Source organism: Schistocerca piceifrons, chromosome 9, assembly GCF_021461385.2.
Source record: "Schistocerca piceifrons isolate TAMUIC-IGC-003096 chromosome 9, iqSchPice1.1, whole genome shotgun sequence".
In the NCBI taxonomy this organism is placed as follows: Eukaryota; Metazoa; Arthropoda; class Insecta; order Orthoptera; family Acrididae; genus Schistocerca; species Schistocerca piceifrons.
The window spans coordinates 40,956,883-40,979,025 of record NC_060146.1 but is presented as its reverse complement, the minus strand read 5'-3'; the positions used below and the strand labels follow the sequence as shown (position 1 = coordinate 40,979,025).

Genomic DNA, 22,143 nt, shown 5'->3' with positions numbered 1-22,143 from the left:
TGACTACACCGTAACACCAACACCTCCAAATTTTACTGTTGGCATTACACATGCTGGCAGATTACGTTCACTGGACGTTCACCATACCCACACCCTGCCATCAGATCGCCACATTGTGTACCTTGATTTGTCACTCCACATAACATTTTTCCACCGTTCACTCATCCTATGTTTAGGCCGCTTATACCAAACAAGGCTTCGTTCGGCATTTACGGTATGATGTGTGGCTTATGAGCAGCCGCTTGACCATGAAATCCATGTTTTCTCACCTCCCACCTAACTGTCATAGTACTTGTGGTGGATCCTGATGCAGTTTGGAATTCCAGTGTGATGGTCTGGATAGATGTCTGCCTATTACACTTTACGACCCACTTCAACTCTTGGCAGTCTCTGTCAGTCAACAGACAAGGTTGGCCTGTACCCCTTCACGTTTCCCCTCTACTATCACATCGAAAACAGTGGACCTAGGGATGTTTAGGAATGTGGAAATCTCACATACAGAAGTATGACACAAGCGACACGCACTCACCAGACCATGTTTGAAGTCTCTGAGCTCCGCAGAGTGCCCTATTCTGCTCTCTCACAATGTCTAATGGCTACTGAGGTCGCTGATATGGAGTACCTGGCAGCACAATGTACCTAATATGAAAAATTTATGTTTGTGGGGGTGTCCAGATACGTTTGATCACATAGTGTGTATCCTGTTTCCATAAATATTTAGCCATTGCGGAGCACTGCTGAGTTTGCTAGCAAACAATGAAGACAGAAACAGAGGTTTAATTTCTGAGATTGAAATCAAGGTTGTTCATCCATTTTTGCTTCCAACTCCCTGCTTCAAATATTCATCTCCTGACTCAGAGACAGGGTAATTCTTTTTCTTCCTTTTCCACTTCTTTTAGTGATGAAATTGTGTGTTGTGTCTCCTTCACAGACTTTATCTAGTTCATTTCAGCAATAGCAATGTTGGTTATCATAAGATGGCCAAAATGGATTGAAACATTCTGTTTTAATCCAAAACAAAAACATTTAGAGAGATTAAGCTCTTTGCCTAAAGTGAAAAGGGCAGTTGCTAAGTGACAGGACTGGAGCCTGCGCCAAATGAACAGAAACAAAAACACAAATAGTTCATAATGCATATTTTAAGTAGTATGCATTGACAATGTATGTGCTTTCAGGTGATGGTTAATGTTCTTTCATTGAAACAAGACTGAGTAATGTACTTACATTTGATGAAGAATAATGTTATTTCAATTTAGCATATACATCTGTTAACTTACGTAACAACCAGAAATATTTTATTCGACAGCCTAGATCAAGAATAAAATGTAGTAATATCAAATTTGAATAAATAGACAGCCTACTTAAAGAATATCGAGACAAATTATTCCTTCAAATCACTATGGGTAGCTCTTCAAGTCAACTTAAGGTTTTGCATGTCCAAAAGCATGTAATACAAATCACTTTTGTGTGCACTAAAGAATGTGTTGTGAAGGTATGTTTGTGAAGGTATGTTCAAGGGACTATCGGTACTAACCATTCCTTCTGAATATATTTCTGAATGAATTTGGTCATAATATATATTTTCCAAACTCTGTTGATGGTATGAATTCTAGAAATCTAAGTAATCTATGTAAATATTTAAATTCATGATATGAATATTAGAGGGAAACATTCCACGTGGGAAAAATATATCTAAAAACAAAGATGATGTAACTTACCAAATGAAAGTGTTGGCATGTTGATAGACACACAAACAAACACACACACACACAAAATTCAAGCTTTTGCAACCAACAGTTGCTTCATCAGGGAAGAGGGAAGGAGAGGGAAAGACGGAAGGATGTGGGTTTTAAGGGAGAGGGTAAGGAGTCATTCTAATCCCGGGAGCGGAAAGACTTACCTTAGGGAGAAAAAAGGACAGGTATACACTCGCGCGCGCGCACACACACACACACACACACACACACACACACACACACACACACACACACACACACATCCATCCGCACATATACAGACACAAGCAGACATTATGACATTATGATTATGATCTGCTTGTGTGTGTATATGTGCAGATGGATATATGTGTGTGTGTGTGTGTGTGTGTGTGTGTGTGTGTGTGTGTGTGTGTGTGTGTGCGCGCGCTAGCGCGTGTGCGAGCGAATGTATACCTGTCCTTTTTTCCCCCTATGGTAAGTCTTTCCGCTCCCAGGATTAGAATGACTCCTTACCCTCTCCCTTAAAACCCACATCCTGTCGTCTTTCCCTCTACTTCCTTCTTTCCTGATGAAGCAACCGTTGGTTGCGAAAGCTTGAATTTTGTGTGTGTGTGTGTGTGTGTGTGTGTGTGTGTGTGTGTGTGTGTGTGTGTGTGTCTATCAACATGCCAGCACTTTCGTTTGGTAAGTTACATCATCTTTGTTTTTAGATATAAATATTTAAATTCCCTTAATTTGGCCCAAAATGATGTTTGTCATTCAGGAATATGGCTTTCCAGTGGCCATATGGGGTTTAACTACTGATAACTCCCAGCTTAATAGGAGCCTAAAGGATTTATTGGTGGACGATGTCTTCTACTCCACTGATGAATTTCTTAGAACCAACTGATGTGTATATTGTTAATAATATCGAATAACATATTGCGTAAAAACTGACTTTTGCACATCTTCATTGCAGTAATGTAATCTACTTAAATATGTGCTGTAAACTTAGTTTCCTTTTTATGGTGTGTGGCTAAAACAGACTAAGAATTTTCACATGCATTGCATTGTATTATAGATTTATATGTTTTTTGACAAATTTTCTAGTAACTACTGAAATATTAATTTTTCTGAATTGTACAATTAACTGTATTTGATAGTTTTTTAATCCTATTCTCCAACATCCATTAATGGATGGTGAAATGAAGGAGTCATAAAACAGTACCATGTGTCAAAGTGAAGAACTAATTCAAGAGAGCAGTCAGTCACCAGTGGTTAACTATAGCACACAGGCAAACACAAATCACAAACTTGAGTGCTTACACTGGAATAATATTGCACATACATAACTTTTCTTTATCATTAATACTTGGGCGTAGCAGACCTCTGATCAATGAATCTAGTGTTTAATTCTCTACTGCATGAATTCCTGTTAGGAAACCAATTCCAATGAAAAAATACCTAGTGGTAGGGTCTGATACGCAACAGTTGAACACAGAAATTTTGACTTAATTTTGATTGACATATGGCAAAATATTGATTAATTAATAATCATTCAGTTAGAGAGATGTCAAAACGAACCGTGTAATGATTAAGCACGCACCATCTCACATACCTCAAATTTGTTCCTTCAGCTGCTTTTGCATGTGTTTCTGTACACCCTAGCTTCAGTAAAGATCAGTGATTTTGAACTAGCTCGATGTAGCCAGATAGTGTGTGTTGTCAGAACAGAATATCATGCATATACAAGTGGTTTCCTTAACATTGTAAGTAAACTTACTGTTTGTTGCAAAATGGCAACATTATGCAATAGAGGATCAAGATTATCAAGAATATTGATACCCCAAAGAAAGCATGTAACTAAAAACATGGTCCCCCACTTTTGCTGATCAAAAATTAACTATGGGTGATTACAGCCTTCACATCCACGAGAAAACTTGGAATAAAGAGGATGTGATAAGAAGCTCTTAAGAAATTAATGTTGAGTGGGTTGGGGGAGTTAAGCATCTCACAGTAATGAGTCTTCTTTTTTCTCAGCTTTAGTTTAACTGCAGTTTTAAAAAACTGCTAAGGTCATCAGTCCCTAAGCTTACACACCACTTAACCTAAATTATCCTAAGAACACACACACACACACACACACACACACACACACACACACACACACGCCCGAGGGAGGACTCGAGCCTCCAGCGGGATCAGCCGCACAGTTCATGACTGCAGTGCCTTAGACCGCTCAGCTAATTCCGTGCGGCTGCAGTATTTAAAAGTTGATAATTTAAATGGGCTAATATTCAAACAAATAACACACATTTAAATATTAAGTATTTCAAAATTTGTGATTCATAAATCTCAATAGAATTATATTCCAACGTAAGGCTAAAAACATGAAATTACAAAATTCCTGAAGTACCCTCAGATTTTGCCAATTTTCCAGATGAAATTTAATTCCCTGTGAACTGTAGGATTTTCCACAAGAATCACTACCCTGTAGCAATAATTTCAAAAGCAAAGACATCAAATGTCAATAATTTCAAAAGCAAAGACATCGAATGTCAATAATTTCAAAAGCAAAGACATTGAATGTCAATAATTTCAAAAGCAAAGACATCGAATGTCAATAATTTCAAAAGCAAAGACATCGAATGTCAATAATTACAAAAGCAAAGGCATCAAATGTCCACTTCTTCATACGAATGGATGTCATCCCTGCTAGAGATGTTCCAGTTTCACACATTGTGTGCCAAGAACTAGGTAGAAAGAAAACAGGACAGGAGCCTCACCAGCCGTCACTGTCCTGGGCGTTGACGTCACAACCGAAGGCAACGAGGAAGCGCACAATGCCAAGGTGCCCTGCGCAGATGGCATTGTGCAGGGCGGTGATGCCCTCGTCATTGGCAGCACTGGGGTCGGGCACGCGGCCCGCCGTAGCACGCACCAGCTCCAGCTCACCCTCCAGGCTGGCGTCCAGCAGCAGCGCCAACGGGTCAAAGCTCACCCGCCGTAGCTGCCCACCCTTGCCCTCCCCACTGCCATTGCCAGATCCCGTGTTGCCACTGTTTGTCCCCACTTTCAGGTTACCTTTCCTCCTCACCACTGCCGAATCACCACCTGCACATAAAAGAATATCTCAATGTACATTTGTATTGAAAGGATAATTTACTGCAACAACAAAAAGTATGCAAATGGTATAGTCTACTTGGCACAGCACTCATTATCCTTGATCACAAATATTTGTACATAGATAACTAGTTTCAGAAAATTAAACTGCCATCTTTGAATTGAAAATATTTAAGAAACAGGTTACAGGCCACAACTCAACAGAATATACGCAAGAAAACAGACTGCATAGCAATACTGAAACATACCACTTAGTGCAATGCAATAGTGTCTACATCAATGTTTATCGTTAGACATCTTTTCGTAACTGCATTTTGACATTGTACTACATGACGTGTATTGTGGTACCTGTTTATTACACCACTCTGATGTACCTACCACATTAATTAGTATTGTGGGGCATAACATAATGCCTTTACTGTGAGGTGCATTTATTACAGCCATATTTTGTGTGTATGTGTAAATTTTTTTGATTGTGGGTATCGACCCATATACGTACTTTTAATCTCTGCAATACAGGAAAAGATAGATTGCAACTTACCATAAAGATGACACTTTAAGTTGCATATAGGCAAAATTAAAAGAAACTTACACATAAGCTTTCAACCACAGTTTTCATCAGAAAAAGAAAGAGAAACACTCACCATTCCTTCACACAAGCAAGCTCACCTCACACAAACATGGACACTGACTGCTGCAGCTGGCAGTCATTTATGCATGAGATGGTCTCACTTGTGTGAATGAATGATATGTATTTCTCTATCTCTTTCTGATGGGGGCTGCGGCTGAAAGCTTATGCGTAAGTGTCTTAATTGGGCCTGTCTGCAACTTAATGTGTCATCTTTACAGTAAGTAGGACTATCTTTTCCTACATTATTGATATTCTAACATGGAGTTCCCATTCTTATGTGTTTAATCTCTCTTACATTTAAATTGTAAGACACAGTTATGATAAAAGTCTAACTATAATGATCGCTGTAGACAGTAATTAGTAAGTAACTTTATTGCTATGCAGTCTGTTTCTTTCTGTGGCCTGTAATCTGTTTTTTAAAAAATTTAAATTTGAAGTTCGTAATTTTATTTGCTGAAACTAGTTACTGATGTACAAATATTTGTGATCAGGGTTAAAGTGTTTCCACAAGAAGACTATACCACTGATTATCGATTGCCTCCTACACGACTGACAATGTCAGGCAGTTGTAAATAAGAAAAAAGATTGCAGGAAGACAGAATTTTGCTCTCCATGCTACTATATCCTGTCCAAGCCTCCATCTCTGAGTAACTACTGCCACCTCCATCCCTCTAAATCTGCTTAGTGTATTCAACTCTTGGTCTCCCTCAACAATTTTTACCCTCCACGCAACCCTCCAACGCTAAATAGTTGATCCTTTGATGCCTCAGAACAGGTCCTACCAGCGTTCTTCTGTCGCACCACATTTCGAAAGCTACTATTCTCTTCTTGTCTAAACTGTTTACTGTCCATGTTTCACTTCCATGCTTGGCTACACTCCATACAATCACTTTCAGAAGAGACTTCTGGCACATGGGCAAACACTCCTTAAATCTATAATCGATGTTAACAAATTTCTCTTCTTCAGAAATGCATTCCTCACCATCACACGTCTACATTTTATATCCTGTTTACTTTGATCATCACCAGTTATTTTTCTGCTGAAATAGCAAAATTCATCTTCTACTTTAAGTGTCTCATTTATTAATCTAATTCCCTCAGCATTACCTGATTTAATCCAACTACATTCCACTTTCCCCATTTTGATTTTGTTGATGTTCATCTCGTATTTTCTTTTCAAGACACTGTCGATTCTGTTCAACTGCTCTTCTAGGTCCTTTGCTGTCTCTGACAGAATTACGTCATCTGCTAACCTCAAAGTTTTTATTTCTTCTCCATGGATTTTAATGCCTACTCCAAATTTTTCTTTTGTTTCCTTTGCTGCTCGCTCAATATACAGACTGAATAACATCGGGGATAGGCTACAACCCTGTCTCACTCCCTTCTCAAGCATTGCTTCCCTTTCATGCCACTCAACTCATAACTGCCATCTGGCTTATGTACACATTGTAAATAGCCTTTCGTTCCCTGTATTTTACACCTCCTACCTTCAGAATTGGAAAGAGTATATTCCAGTCAACTTTGTCAAAAGCTTTCTCTATGTCCACAAGTTCTATAAACATAGGTTTGCCTTTCCTTAACCTCTCTTCCAAGATAAGTCGTAGGGTCAGTATTACATCGTATGTCCCTACATTTTTACAGAATCCGTGCTGGCCTTCCCCTAGGTTGGCTTCTACCAGTTTTTCCATTTGCCTGCAAAGAATTCATGTTAGTATTTTGCAACAATGACTTATTGAACTGATAGTTTGATAATTTTCAGACTTGTCAGCAACTGTTTTCATTGGAATTGGAGTTGTTATATTCTCCTTTAAGTCTGAGGCTATTTGCTGCCTCATTCATCTTGCTCACCAGATCGAACAGTTTTTTATGGCTGGCTCTCCCACAACTATCAGTAGTTCTAATGGAGTGTTGTCTACTCCCAGGACCTTTTTTCAACTTGTCTTTCAGTGCCCTGTCAAATTCTTCATGCAGTATCGTATCTCCCATCTTACCTTCATCTACGTCCCCTTCAATTTCCCTAATACCGCCCTCAAGTACATCACCCTTGTATAGACCCTCTATACACTCATTCCACCTTTTTGCTTTCCCTCCTTTGCTTAGGACAGGCCTTCCATCTGAGCTGTTCATACAGGTGATTTTCTTTTCTCCAAAAGTATCTCTAATTTTCCTGTACATGGCATGTATCTTACCCTACTGAAATATGCTTCTACATCTTTAGATTTGTCCTCTAGCCATTCCTCTTCGTCATTTTGCATTTCCTGCCGATCCCATTTTTGAAATACTTGTATTCAGTTTTGCCTGCTTCATTTATGGCATTTTTATATTGTCTCCTTTCCTCAATTAAATCCAATATGTCTCAGGTTACCCACGTATTTCTATTAGCCCTCATCTTTTTATCTGCTTTATCCTCTGCTGCCTTCACTATTTCATCTCTCAAAGCTACCTACTCATCTTCTACTTTATTTCTTTCCTCTGTTCTTGTCAATTGTTCCCCAATGTTCTCTCTGAAATGCTCTACAACCTCTGGTTCTTACAGTTTATCCAGGTTCCATCTCCTTAAATTTCTACCTTTTTGCAGTTTCTTCAGTTATTTTTGCAGTTTCTTTAGTTTTATTCTACAGTTCATAGCCAATAAATCATGGTCCATTTAGTGTGGAATCAAAACCACACGTGGTTTGTGGTGCCTCATCACATCGCTGAGGGGTGAAGGCTATGTTGACACAAAGACTGATAAACACATGATCTGACCATAACTTTATCCCGCAACCTCTCTGTTACTAGGCATGTGCTTCATTGGTAGACCACCAGGCCCAACACAGTTACATTGTTGAGAAGTGATTAACTGCATGTATATGGGGAGATGGGAGAGGGGAGGAGTCACGACAAAACAATGTCAAAGATACTGAGTTCATTTAGAGATCACTTTGGCAAGGCCCAATCTCATCAATGATATAAGAAAACATGAGAGGAAACTTGTGCTGCTGTTGCTCAATCAGATGAGCAGCCTCAATGAAACTCATGAGCAGCTGCAGTTCAGCTATCATGGCCAACAATAAAGCACCACATTCACCCCATTAAAAAAGATTTTAAAGTGAAAGAATTGAGACTGATGTTTGTCAGTGAACTGACTGACGATGTAGTGAAGCAGCGAGTTGCAACCCGTCATTCTTTACTGGCACAATTTCCAAATGCTGTGCTTCACTTGCTTCACTTGACTGTGTTGTTTCCCAGTGAATGTGCAATATAATACAGCTCACACAAGAGGAATTGTAGTTATCTGATTTTTATTATACGAGCTCGAATGTCGTCATTGCCCCTGTTCAGAATACATTTTTATAAGAGTATGTGTAAGGAAAGTCGCAGATGTGATTTGTATCTTACTAACCCATCACAGGGAATAATCCCATCCTATCTGGGTCAGCATCAGTACAACACTAATGGTGAATTCTGCAAAAGTTTTGCGGAAGCCTTTCGAAGCATAAATTCTGAGAATCTCTGCAAGATATTGAAAATAACATGATGATGAATAAATCTCTGTGTGAGGTATGATAGTTCACATGCTCATCTGCAAGATGCATTGTTTTTATGTGTAACCATATTCAAACATAAAATAAAGTACTTTGAACTAGAGGTATCAGGCTTCCTGGATACAATGCAGAAAAAAACAAATGAAACTTTCCGAACCAATAGCTCCTTTCTCATGAAGAAAAGGTATATGGTTGGGGAACATTAAAAAGGAGGGACTACTGTTAAACAGTTACAAAAAAATCTTCTGTAGTATGTCTCAAGTTCCTGTTACACTACATAGGCTATTTTGATCATCACATCTGATATTCATTTACGTGAACTCTGGAGATGGGAATTTACCATCAAACATATCCTCACATCCAAACACCCTCTTCAACCAAAAATTCCAAAAATAACTGTTTCTTTCTTCCTTTTCTTTATTTATTCACTCCATAACTTTTTTATCTTTATGCCCCACTACTCCCCCCCCCCCCCACCTCTCTCTCTCTCTCTCTCTCTCTCTCTCTCTCTCTCTCTCTCTCTCTCTCTCTCTCCCCCCCCCCCCTTTACCCTCTGTCCACTTTATTAGACATCAAGGATAGGACAGAACAATATACAATAGGATAGTATATGACAATAACATGGAACAGAAATTAACAGTCAGTGACAGAAGAATGTGATTGCATTGACAAGGCATTGCCCTTAGAATGGGTGTGCTTATTGCTGTTCATTGTATGTTAATATGTAATGTACTCTATATGGTTTGTATTCAGTAATTTTGCTGGACAAAACTGTCTCACACTCCAGCTCACACTCACCTTTGTTAATATTCTTACAATACTGTTTTCACTCTGTTTATGCCAGTCTGGAAATTTCACCATGAAATTTACAAAAACTTGAATTAAACATTGTATAGAAAATCATTGTTTCCAATCATTCACAAGTAATTGTTAACCTTATGTGCTTAAGCTACTTTCAGTGAATACCACCACTTCCTTAATAACTCATTAATTTAATCTATTCTTATGAATTCTCCAATTAATGTTCCTTGTCTCTTTCCATTCCTACAACTTATTTATCAATAATTTTATACCACTTTCAATATTCACTACTATTAAAAATGATTGAGTTCCTCAAGATTCTCCGTCTAAATTCACTATGTGACCCAGTGACTCACACAAAAGTGCACTTTCTCCAGAGTTACGAAAGAACTCTAATCTACATCACCATATACATCTACACTTACATACATCACAAGCCACCATACGGTGTGTGGTTGAGGGTATCCTGTACCAGTACCCATCATTTCCTTTCCCGTTCCACTCGCAAATAGAGTGAGGGAAAAATGACAGTCAGCCATATGATGTCCAACAAATGTCCAACTCCCTAAGACCTTAACACCCAGTAGTTAATTGCATTAGCATGTGGACTAACACAGTACACTGTGGGATCCATAACTAAGTTAACATACCAAATAGTGCCAAAAAAAGGAATGAAAAACTATTTTTAGGCAGTGGTATTGTGGAGTAGTAAGTGATAAGATACTCTGTATTCATTTCCATATATTTGATAAGGATGCATCATGTGATGACAAAATTATTTTGGCAATCAATACAAGTGTTTAACATTACCATGCTGCCACACATCTCCTTAGAAACTTTTTGTTAAAGGGATAGAAAACTGCTTCCAACTGCAGAATCCTCAGCTGAAATGTTTCCACTGTGGCACAACATTTTAATACAAGAGATCCTATACCTAGAGGCCACCTTCTTTTCTACATGGCCTATGAAATGCTATTTCACTACTTTTTCAGTAGGAAACAGAGGCTTACCTGGCTGGACACTCAATCCTTGCTGCTGTTGCTGCTGTTGTTCATCCGAGTTTGTCTCAGAGGAATCTTCAGCTTTGACAGCACTGTTATTCTCTGCAAGCTGCTGCTGCTGCTGCTGCTGCGAGGGGGTAAGAGTCGCCCCACCCGCAGAATCATCCTGCTCAGTATTCACTCCAGCTGTGAGGCGGTCATCATCATCTGGTGAGCTGTTTGTCACCAGGGAAGTGACCACACTGTTTCCCTGCAGCACCATACAAAACACAACATGAACACATGATTCTTCTAGGTGTGTGTGTGTGTGTGTGTGTGTGTGTGTGTGTGTGTGTGTGTGTGTGTGCGCGTGCGCACAGGGAATCGTGGAAGGTGACTAAACATCTACATCCATACTCTGCAAACCTGCAACACTTGAATTGCATGGTAAAGGGTAAGCCTACTTCCCATATAACAGTTATTGAGGCTGCTTCTGGGAAGAATAGCTGTTCAGATTCATTTGTGTGCAGTGTAACTGAAATAATGATGTCCTCATCACCCCTATGGAATCAATACACACAGAGTTTTAATGTATTGTTAAATCCATCTTTTAGAGCTTGTACTTGAGACATTATTAGTAGGTTTCCCTGGGTTAGTTTGCCAGTTTGTTAACCATCTTCATGGCACTCTCCCATGGTTCAAACAAACCTGTGAACATTTGTGCTACCCTTCTCAGTATACATTCAATACTGGGTTAGTCCTATTTGGTACAGATCCCATGCACTTGGGCAATATTCTAGGATGGGTCACAGGAGTATTTCGTGAGCAATCTCCTTTTTAGACTGTATTTTCCTAGTATTGTACCAGTGAAATGAAGTCTTATACCTGCTTTATCTACAATTGAGCCAGTATGACAATTCTGCTTCTTAACCCTACTAATTTTTACACCCAAGTATTTGTATGATTTGAACAGTTCCAGTTGTGACTCACTAATGCTGTAGTTTTTGTTTTGTGAAGTACATAATTTTACATTTATGAACACTGAAAACAAGTTGCCATCTTTGCAACACTTTGATATCTTGTCAAGATCCAACTTAATATTTGTCCAGCTTTTTTCTGGCAGTATTTCATAACTGCATCATCTCCACAAAGTCTGAGATTATTAACATTGTCTGCAACATCATTAACACACAATATGAACAGCAATGATTGTGAAACACTTCCCTAGGGCACACCTGTAGTTATTTCTACATTTGTCAATAACTCTCCATGCGATATAACATACTGCATTCTCCCTAATGAGAACTACTCCATTCAGTAACAATAATTTTTGCTATATATCCCGTATGATCATACTTTTGATTGTAAGTCTAGGTTTGGTACTGAGTCAGTTGCTTTTCAGGAATCAAATACTGAATCTACCTGATTTTCTTCGCCCATGGCTAACAAGATGTCATATGAAGGAGTTGAATTTCACATGAGAGATGTTTTTGGAACCCATGCAGTTGGCATGGGGGAGGACATCCTGTTGGAGACAACTCACTATGTTTGAGCTCAGAATATGTCCTATTGTGGATGGCTACCTTTTTTTTTTTAGGCGAGTAAGACCTGTTCTTTCTTCTAATTACTTGGCATAGTTTCCTATAGGCCCTGAAGCTATGTTGAGTTTGAGGGATTTTAGTTGTTCCTCAACAGCACTGACTCATACCTACAACACTCATCTGTCCAGTTTGCAAGAATTAAATTGGGGTAACATCCAGGATTTTTCATTGTGAAGGAATGTTTGAAAATGCACTAAAGCATTTCTACTTTTGCTGCACTACCCCTCAGTTTCAGTCCCTGTCTTGTCCATGGGTGTCTTGATAGAAACATTGGTACTGTTAACAGCCTTTACACATAAGCAGAATATCTTCATGTTTTGTGAGAGAAACTTCATTAACATTGTGCAACTGTAGCTCAAAAGAGTGGTTTAAACTTGAAGTTTATGTAATCCATTTATGAAATAGAAAATTCAATTCTCACTAGTCAAAGAGCAGAATTAATTTCAGGAGGCACACTTCCTAGAACTGCTGACTTAAATTTTTACAGTTGAAAACAGTAATTGTAATTCTCATAACCATACATTGGTTTTTCAGGTGGTAAGAAAGTTCTGGTCAAATTAAATCGGAAAAAGTCAGAGTGGCAGGTCAAACTCTAGGCTGACATGGAGTCATCTGTTGAGAGCATTCTGTGAAGAAGGGAGTATTGTTCTCAAAGCTAACACACAAGGATCAGTTTCAACTGTAGGCTACAGATATATAAACAAGAAACATGTAACTAACAAACAAACATATTAAAAATAAAAACTGTTACAACTGGAAGTATATGAAAGATCAGGCACAAAGAGGCTGTGGACACCTGATGTGAGCATGTTATCATACTGCCTCAGTAATAGGAATAAAATGGAGGATTGATTAAACAGTTGTGGTGGTCTATACCTACATACACTCAGTTCTTAGCTAAAGAACTCTTTTCTGGGAATTGAAGGCACAAAACATGGACACAGGTTTTAAACCACAGAAAGGACCCAACAGAATAATAACTAGAAGTAGTAGTTGTAAAGAGCTATTTAAAAAGCTTTGTCATCCTTACTTGATGCCAATCTGTGGTGCGTATTACAGAAAATTTTAACTGATGAAGGCTGTGGCCAAAAGCTTTGTGTGTCTTAATTGTGCCTGACTGCAACTTAATATGTCTTCTTTACAGTAAGTAGCAATCAGTCTTTTCCGACATTGTTGATATTCCCACCAGAGTTTCCATTGTTTGATTTGTATTAATAGTTCTATGCATAACTGGAGTCATTTTTTACATTTACCCAGCAAAGACTAACAAAAAACTCAAAACAGCATTTTATACTGGGATAAAACTGCCAATGGAAGGTAAAAAGATTATTAAAACACATTTGCATAAAAAAAAGCAGTGAAAATGTTCTTCTCAAGTAATGCATAATAAAGATTACTTGGAGGACTCAGAGAAGTGGATAGTAATGAAATTGGATAACTACAGCACCTTGTTATATTTCAGTACATGATTATGGTTTATTGCTTTCACAGTGATGCAGGATGGTGATGTCCATTGGCTTTGTTCCTCAGGTGTACAGTAGCACATAGTTTAATATGTAATCTGGAACTGAGACAAGGGGCAAAGTATCATCACCCCAGACTGAGAATCATTTGTGGGTGTCTTAACTTGAGTGGCAGTGGAAAGTGGAACTATGTTTTGCATCCCAAGTGACCAGCACCAGCCCAGGAGTCATCAGTGAGTGCCCACATGTATGGACAGAGAAAAAAGAAATTATGTTTTATACTGCAAGTTAACTTAAACAATTTGTGTGAAAATGAAGGAACATTATACAAACAACAGTCACTGAATGAGGCAGTGCAGCTGTTACGGAACTGACCTCATATTCGGGAGGATAGAGCTGCTCTGTCTGGCCATTTTGATTTTGGTTTTTCATGATTTTCCTACACCACTAAGGAAAATGCTGAGATGGTTCCTTAATTATGGCCATGGTCAGCCACCTGTCCTGTGTCTGTAGACTTCCTGTCCTGTCCTCTTAAACCATGTTATTTACACTGTGTGTTATATTTGGGCCCATTGATTTGTAATATATTGCCTTTACAAATCTATATCATTGTGGAATAATACCTCAAGTGAATAAAGATAGGTAAATAAATAAATAAAATAAAATAAGTCACTGCTAGGAATACTAAAGTAAATGAAGTAACAGAACAATAGAAATGTACATCTAGATCAGGCAAACAGCAATGAAACAACTAATGTATGTATAGTTTTTGCAGTAGTGGTAAACTGCATGTAATTGTAGTATATATAACTTAAATTTACAGAGCCATAAACAAGCATTGCATGGCTGCCAGGTAGTGCCATTTTTCACTGCACATTTTTTAAGTTTGGTTAGTTTCATTTTTCTTCTTTGTAACTGTGAAGATGTACAGCTTACAGTTTAAACCAGTCCTCCTTTCCTAAAACACATATTTTACACCTTAATGGGGTCATTGTGTTGTGGGCTGAGACATAATTTTACTTCAGGCTACAGATATAAGTTCCCATTATTATTAATAAATTTATCCAAGGTGAAAAACAGTCAAACAAAACTAACTCGTTCAACAGTTGAACAATTCTTAAGGTGGGAAAGTTACCTAATCACCAGGTTTCTTATTCTCTCATAAACAGCAAAAATCTTGCATTCTCTGTTTACCTTGTGGATGTCAGGCTGACAACACTGTAAAGTAATACATGTATGTACATTTTTAGTATTTGTTTGAAACATTATGAAACCAAATCATGAAGCCTTCATGCAAGGAGCTGACACACTGCATTTAAACACAAAAAGGAAAACAGTCAGAGCCCTCAAAATTGACAGGAAGAGGAAGCACAGATCTCCAGGTGCCCTAGTTTTCAGCAACTAATGTCAAAAGTAGGCATTAAGGAAAGCCTTAAAACTTGCTAAATCAAACTGCTCAAGAAAATCAAACCTTCAATTTATACTAAAAATAAGAAACAACAGGCAAAAGGGTGGTCCATTAGAGAGGAAAGGCTGTTTGTTGAAAGTTCCTGTAACCATAAATACAACATTACCTGGATAGCAGAGTTCACAGAGGTAGTCATTGTTGGTGTCGGTAATGAAGACGTCACAGTTGAGGCAGAGCTGTGCACCAAATCTGAGGGAGGTGCATCTGTCTCAGGGAAGAGGAAGGCCGGAGGCATCTCAATCCGCCTGTTGATACTGACGTGGACTCCACCGGGGCCTGCAGTGCCCTTCAGCCTCGGCTGCTCCGACATATGCTTCCGACACTGGAAATTTAATATGATTTACAGATACACCTCAATAAAAAGTATGGTTTATTACAGCATCACACGATATAAAATTATGAGAAATAATGATTAAAATTCTTCTGGTTGTTGTAGCTCTTCGCTGTACAAAACAATTATAAACTGTAAAACCAATGTTTCAACCATATTACAATGGCCTTTCCCAGGACAAGACTGGTTTCGGTGGAGAAGAGGTGGCTCTGTTTATTGCATACGATTGGTGTAAATATGTCACATTTGTGAAACTTCATTGGCTCTAGAATATAATAGGCTAGTCATGATGAAAGGGGAGAGGCTGGAAAGAAGTTACTGGTGAGCTAGCCAGATTGTCAGTGATCGGCGGCTGTCTGCAGATCAGTGCTCGGCTTCTGGTGGCTTCCTCAGTTCTTCTTTGATGTTGTTAGTGTGACTTATCCAGTCGGCACGGGCAGTCATCAACTGAATACTTCTGAGCTGGGTGATAGTGGCTCTCCATGTGCAGGTACCAATTTGTGTGGAGTGGCTTCCAGTATGCTTGTGTACCATCCCCAGTTCCATATACCTCCATGTTCAAAAAAGGTAATGTGTCATTGTTTCATAAGTTAACTGTATATTCCTATGCAGACTGTCAAAATGCTGACAGAGGCTTCTCAACTCTCCCTCTGTATTTCCAGCTAACAAATTTATCATCTAAATACTGTAGCCAGGAACAGGGGCGTAACAGTGCAGAAGTGCAGAAGCTAGAGCCATTGTTCAGATCCTTCTACGAAGATGTCCACAGCGACAGGGAGAGGAGACGTGTCAGTGCGTTCTTGTACACACCAGAACCCAACTACCGATTTGCAGACTGTCGCCAATCACTGACAAGCCAGTTAGATAACCAACAGTTTTTTTCCTACCCTCTCCCCTTTCATCATGGCTAGCTTATTATATTGCATGGCCAATGAAATTTCATGAACAAGAGACAATGATACCTATTACAGGCAATAAACAGAGCCACCTTTCTTCCACCAAAACTAGTCTTTTGCTCTGAGGAAGACCACTGTAACATAGTTGAAACATTGGTTTTACAGTTTACAATTTAAGTATTTTACACAACCACAGGTACAACAAATAAAAACTTTAGTACATTCCTAAACAGTTTTCTTGAAGTATTTAAAACTTTCCCACCAAGATCATATTGTAACAAAACATCAAGTAAGATGAGATGGATCACACCAGGAATAAAAATATCTAGTGAGGGGAAGAGGAAGATTCATAATCAACTGAAGTGCAACAAAAACCCTGATTTTGTAAAATATGTTACAACCTATAAAACTATTTTTAAAAAAGTTGTGAAAGCTTCAAAACAAATGGCAAACAACAAATTCATCCTAGGGCAGAAAAATAAAACAAGGGCAGTAAGGTCTGTAGTTAAGTCAGAATTTGGAGTCCGAAGTCACAAACGAGACATTTCAAAAATTAAACTAACTTAAGGAAAAATCGGTTGTAAATCCAGCTCAAATATCTGAGTGCTTCAATGAGTACTTCATAAATGTAGCAAAATCTGATTTAGACATAGCAAATTATGAGCAGAAAGTAAATAGTTTTGGGTTAAAAGGCAATACCTGCGAATGTCGAAAAATTCAACACAGTCTCAGCAAAATTTGTTCAAAATGTCATCATCTCCTTAAAAGACAAAAACTTGGTTGGCTGGGATGGGATACCCACCACAATAACTAAGAAAGTTTACAACATAATAGCTCATCCTCTCTTTCTCATAATAAACAAATCCTTTGAAGGAGGTTACTTCCCTGAGCTCTTGAAATATGCAGAAGTAAAACCATTGTTTAAAAAGTGTTCAAAAGATGATAGGGGAAATTATTGCCCAATCTCTATACTCCCTGTCATATCAAAAATATTTGAAAAATTTGCTGCTTTACAGGTACAAAGCTTCATCACACAGAATGGTATAATTTCACATAACCAATTTGGCTTCCAACAATGCAAAAACACAGTAGATGCAATAAATGAGTTTATTGAAAAAATTATTTCATCACTAGATAGGAAAGCTAAGGTTGCAGAAATATTCTGTTATCTTGCAAAAGCATTTGACTCTGTAAACCGTGCCCTGATGCGTTTCAAACTCAACAGGTGTGGAATAATGGATATTGCTTTGAAATGGTTTGAACCATATCTCTTGGAGAGGAAACAAACGATAGTAATCACATATGATGGAGCAGATTATTTCTCAGAGTGGGAAAACTGTGTCACATGATGTTCCTCAAGGTTCAATCCTTGGACCCATTTTATTCCTCTTCTATGTGAATGACTTGCCTCTCAATATAAATACAGTAGAACCCATTTTAACTTTTTTCTAGGAACCAGAATTTTACAACCTTAAATGGGGGTTTATCTTATATCAAGGTTTCGATAGAAAGCAAACCTTTTCCAGAACTCTTTGCCTGTATTGACACGAATTGCACCAACATACGTAATTTACACAATAACAACAATAAAACAAGGAGATACCTACCCTACACACTATGCTGTTATTACAACTTTGTTTGTAGCACTAATACAGTTGTCAAAGATCATAGTTTCCCAGCACACAACAAAATTATAACATCCACAAAACACACAATTACAGTAATATAATAAATCAAGTTACTTTTCCTATATACAACACATATTTACGCAACTTTCATAGTGCCTCATTTTTTGAAATATCTATAATCAAATATGGTAGTTTGCTTTTTAACACTGTTGGATTTTAGGTTCAAAAGGTCCATCTCCAATTGATCTACTCTGTCTATAAAAGGGTTGTCCACTTTAAATGCTGTGACAAATCTCCGGACAATGCCTATGCTGGCAATAGCTTCACTGAATGATGGTGTTTGCATTTCTTCAACCCTAACATCATCATCTTCTTCGATATCTTCATCATTCTGCTTTACTTCATCTTCGCAGATTTCCTCGACATCTCAGATATGTGTAGTAACGACGATCACAAGCCACACATTCGTCAAAAGTGATGGGTAAATTGATAGATACCTGCACCCAATCGTGCATGTCCACTACTGCTTCATCACCGTCTTTGTCTTGAGTGCTCATTTCATTACATCCAGCCTTATAAAGCAATTTGAGATGGTTTCCTTATTTACCGTTTTCCGACCTCCTGTGAGCATATGCATTGCTTGCAGGATTTTCAATTTAAGCACCTCATTCCTGTCAATAAAGGCAAGTGCCGTAAGGACAAGAGCTTTCAGATGCTTGCTTTTCAGGCTATGAATAATCCTTAGATCTATGGGCTGGAGTCTGCTAGTGCAATTTGCAGGAACGAAATGCACTTTCACATTCCGCAATTATACTAAGTCTGTTTGATGAGCAGGATACTTGTAAATAGAGAGATCAACCTTCCTGTTGCTAGCACCCATTTGTGCATCAAAAGCTTGCAAGAATTTTTGAACAAGTCCACAGTCTTCCAAGCACTTTTGTTGCTATAATACTTAGCACTGTTCTTAAAGCAACATGGTTTGTGGAACTTTCCAATTACTATGGGATCCAGCTTGTCACTGTCATCTGCGTTGCTGCATAAGAGAACAATAATTCTCTGCTTGCTCATTCTTCCTCCACGGAATGCTTCTCCTTTAACACTTAAGGCTTTAGAGGGCATGGGTTGGTAAAACAGGCCTGTTTCATCCATACTGTACACATCCAGAGATTTGAAACCTTCTAAGAGGGGTGGCATCACCTCTTCTTTCCAGTGCTCAACACTTTCATCATTAACTGCAGCACTCTCTCCATATACTACCCTGCGAGTTATCCCATAGCGTTTTTTGAACCTATCCAGCCAACCATTCAAAGCTTTGAATTCTGTTAACCCAAGTTTCCCTGATATCACAGATCCTTTCATTTTTATCAATGCCCCATTGGTAAATTTTCAGCACATGCTCCATTGAACCACTCCATTAGCTTTGAGTCCATTTCTTCGTACAGCGACTTTTTAACAATTTTTCTCTGCTTTGCTTTTGAACCGCACTGTGTTTCTTGATCCAGAATCTTCTCCTTATACTTCAATATTCCTGACAATGAAGACTGTGCAAGTCCCAGGCATTGAGCCATTTCACTACTGGGCACATATGCATTTCTCACCACTTCCCGACAGAGTTTTTCTTTTTGCTGCTATAGCCAACTTCACTACAGCAATGAATGTGAGTGGGCAAACTGATATACAGCTGGATTCTCCACATAGTACACAGTAATACACAAACTGATGCAAACTTGCGTAAACTGACGCTATACTGTAATGCTGCTACGAACATACAGAATCGGACAGCTTGGCTGCATGCAAGCATGCAAAGCAGCGTGAGTGTTAGCATGCTGTACATTGTTAGTCTTCAGTCATGGTCAGCTAAGTTCGAGCTTTCTTGTGCACGTAGAGAGGAATCGATATAGAATATGATCAATCGTATCTAATATAAATGCTGCAGTTCATAGGTTCTTAAGGCTTACACGATGCTTACACGATGCTTGCATTTGAAGGCAAAGCCTACAGAAGATAGGAAAAATCCCACTAGAAGCTGCCACAGGTACTGTATTTACCCAACTGCAAGCCGACCTCGAATGCAAGCCGCACCCCAGAAATGAGACTCGGTAAAAAAATAAATAAATAAATTTTACCCCGATTTCAAGCCGCACTTAAAAGTGAAAGATATGGCTCATCATATGATGAATACAGTATTAAGCGTCCCTACTTCTTAGGGATTTGGCACACTTAAAACTACAACTGCATCGTAAAACACTGACAGCAGTGAAAATTCACTATCCATCGAAATACAGTATTCCGGATCTACACGCACGTGAGCTGTTACAGTGATATTGCAGGTGAGCTTGCTGCACTGCATACCAGAACACAGTCATGATTTTTCACTTTTTATTATTAACACTAGTGACTCCTTGTCATTACTTTTGTACAAAGCATCATCCTCTGTGCCATCAAGCGCATTAGAAATACAGTATTTTTTAAATGCATGATGAACAGTTTCACTTGGGAGACATTTCCAAGATTGACTAATGCACACGCATACTTGAGCCAAGCTTGCACACTTAACATGTCCTGTAGGCGTTAATTGCCTACCTTCGTTTGTTAGACACTGTGTATACATACGGTATTTTTCTGCTTGTCCATAAAAGGTTTGTTTAAACAAACATCTAACAGATGCAAAATTGACGTCATCCATTCTGGAATTACAACTAAGTCCGTTTTACCCGCTGCTATTTTTGTTTCTTCACAGCTGGTGTACACTGACCTGCATATGAATCTAACACAAGCATACATGGCAAACCTAGCAAGGTACCAGGACAACGTTGCCAGACACATCTGATCCATTCTAAAACCATGTCCTCCATGAACCAGCCAACTTTGTTAGCATGTACAATAACATCTTTAGGAAACACTTTGGACTTCAATAAAGTCTTCTGTGTGAAATGTATGGCGGTAGTTTATGGCCAGACACAATTTGTACCGGTTATCAATGTTTGGTCATTTTTAGCGTATGCACATCAGCCCACCATATAATGGTAGAATGTCAATGGTATGTAATCCACAGTTTAGCTGAAGGTGACAATCCTAAAGTGAAACCTTATCTCTCAGGGAGGAATGTAAATTTCAATGAACAGTTTTATCTAATCAAATTGTGCGTGTGTGTGGGGGGGGTGGGTCTTTATATACTTTCTTTTCATTGTCTAAGGTTTGTCCTATTCATAAAGTATTTCCATCTATTTATATCTACCGTATTTACTCGAATCTAAGCCGCACCTGAAAAATGAGACTCGAAATTAAGAAAAAAAATTTTCCCGAATCTAAGCCGCACCTGGAATTTGAGACTCGAAATTCAAGGGGAGAGAAAAGTTTTACGCTGCATCTCCAAGTCGAAACAAAGTTGGTCCATTGTAATATGAAACACAATTTAGGTCGAATGAATGATGATACAGCTACAGTAGTTTGGTTCAAATCGTAACCTTAGCAGTTAAGCTTTACCACGTACCCATTGCTATGCGTCAGGCGCTCCGTCCCTATTTATACGGGTACCCTTCCTTTTTCACGTGCTTCGTCTGGTTTGAATTGATTGCTTATTTTTCTCTGATCTGATAAGCGCCGTTTTCTTTGTTATAGGTGTTAACATCACTCTAAGCTCAAAATGCATTACTGTACTGTCTCATGCATTGTTTGTTGCATTCTGATAGTGCGTGTCTATGGCCTGTCGCCGCTCGCGGCATTGCTTGCTTTTGTGCGCACTACCACTACTTACAATAAAAAAAAAGGAGAGGAATCGTCTCATTAGCGAAACATTGGCAAGAGACTGCTATTTGTTGTTACTTACACTTCTGCTTTCTTTGATAATGAACAACAAGAACTAAATAATACACTGCGTATGATAGAAGGTGTTCTGAACGAGAGTTTAGCAAAAATTTTTCTCCGTTTGAAAATCTTTGCAGGCGCCTCTTTAGTACATTACATTCTGCACAGAAATTAGAGTCATCTTAGATTT

The 22,143-nt window shown here is 38.6% G+C and overlaps 1 protein-coding gene across 3 annotated transcripts in view; it reads right to left on the bottom strand.

The window, feature by feature from the left end:
* The window catches only part of LOC124716947 (apoptosis-stimulating of p53 protein 2-like), a 137,970-nt gene that overhangs the window by 15,862 nt on the left and 99,965 nt on the right, over positions 1-22,143 (bottom strand). For all 3 annotated transcript variants that reach the window (XM_047243535.1, XM_047243536.1, XM_047243537.1), the window contains 3 exons: positions 15,398-15,613; positions 10,790-11,030; positions 4,484-4,811 (listed from right to left, as the gene is read on the bottom strand). In XM_047243535.1, coding sequence (XP_047099491.1) covers positions 4,484-4,811; positions 10,790-11,030; positions 15,398-15,613 — 785 coding nt within the window. The remainder of the gene's footprint in view (positions 1-4,483; positions 4,812-10,789; positions 11,031-15,397; positions 15,614-22,143) is intronic.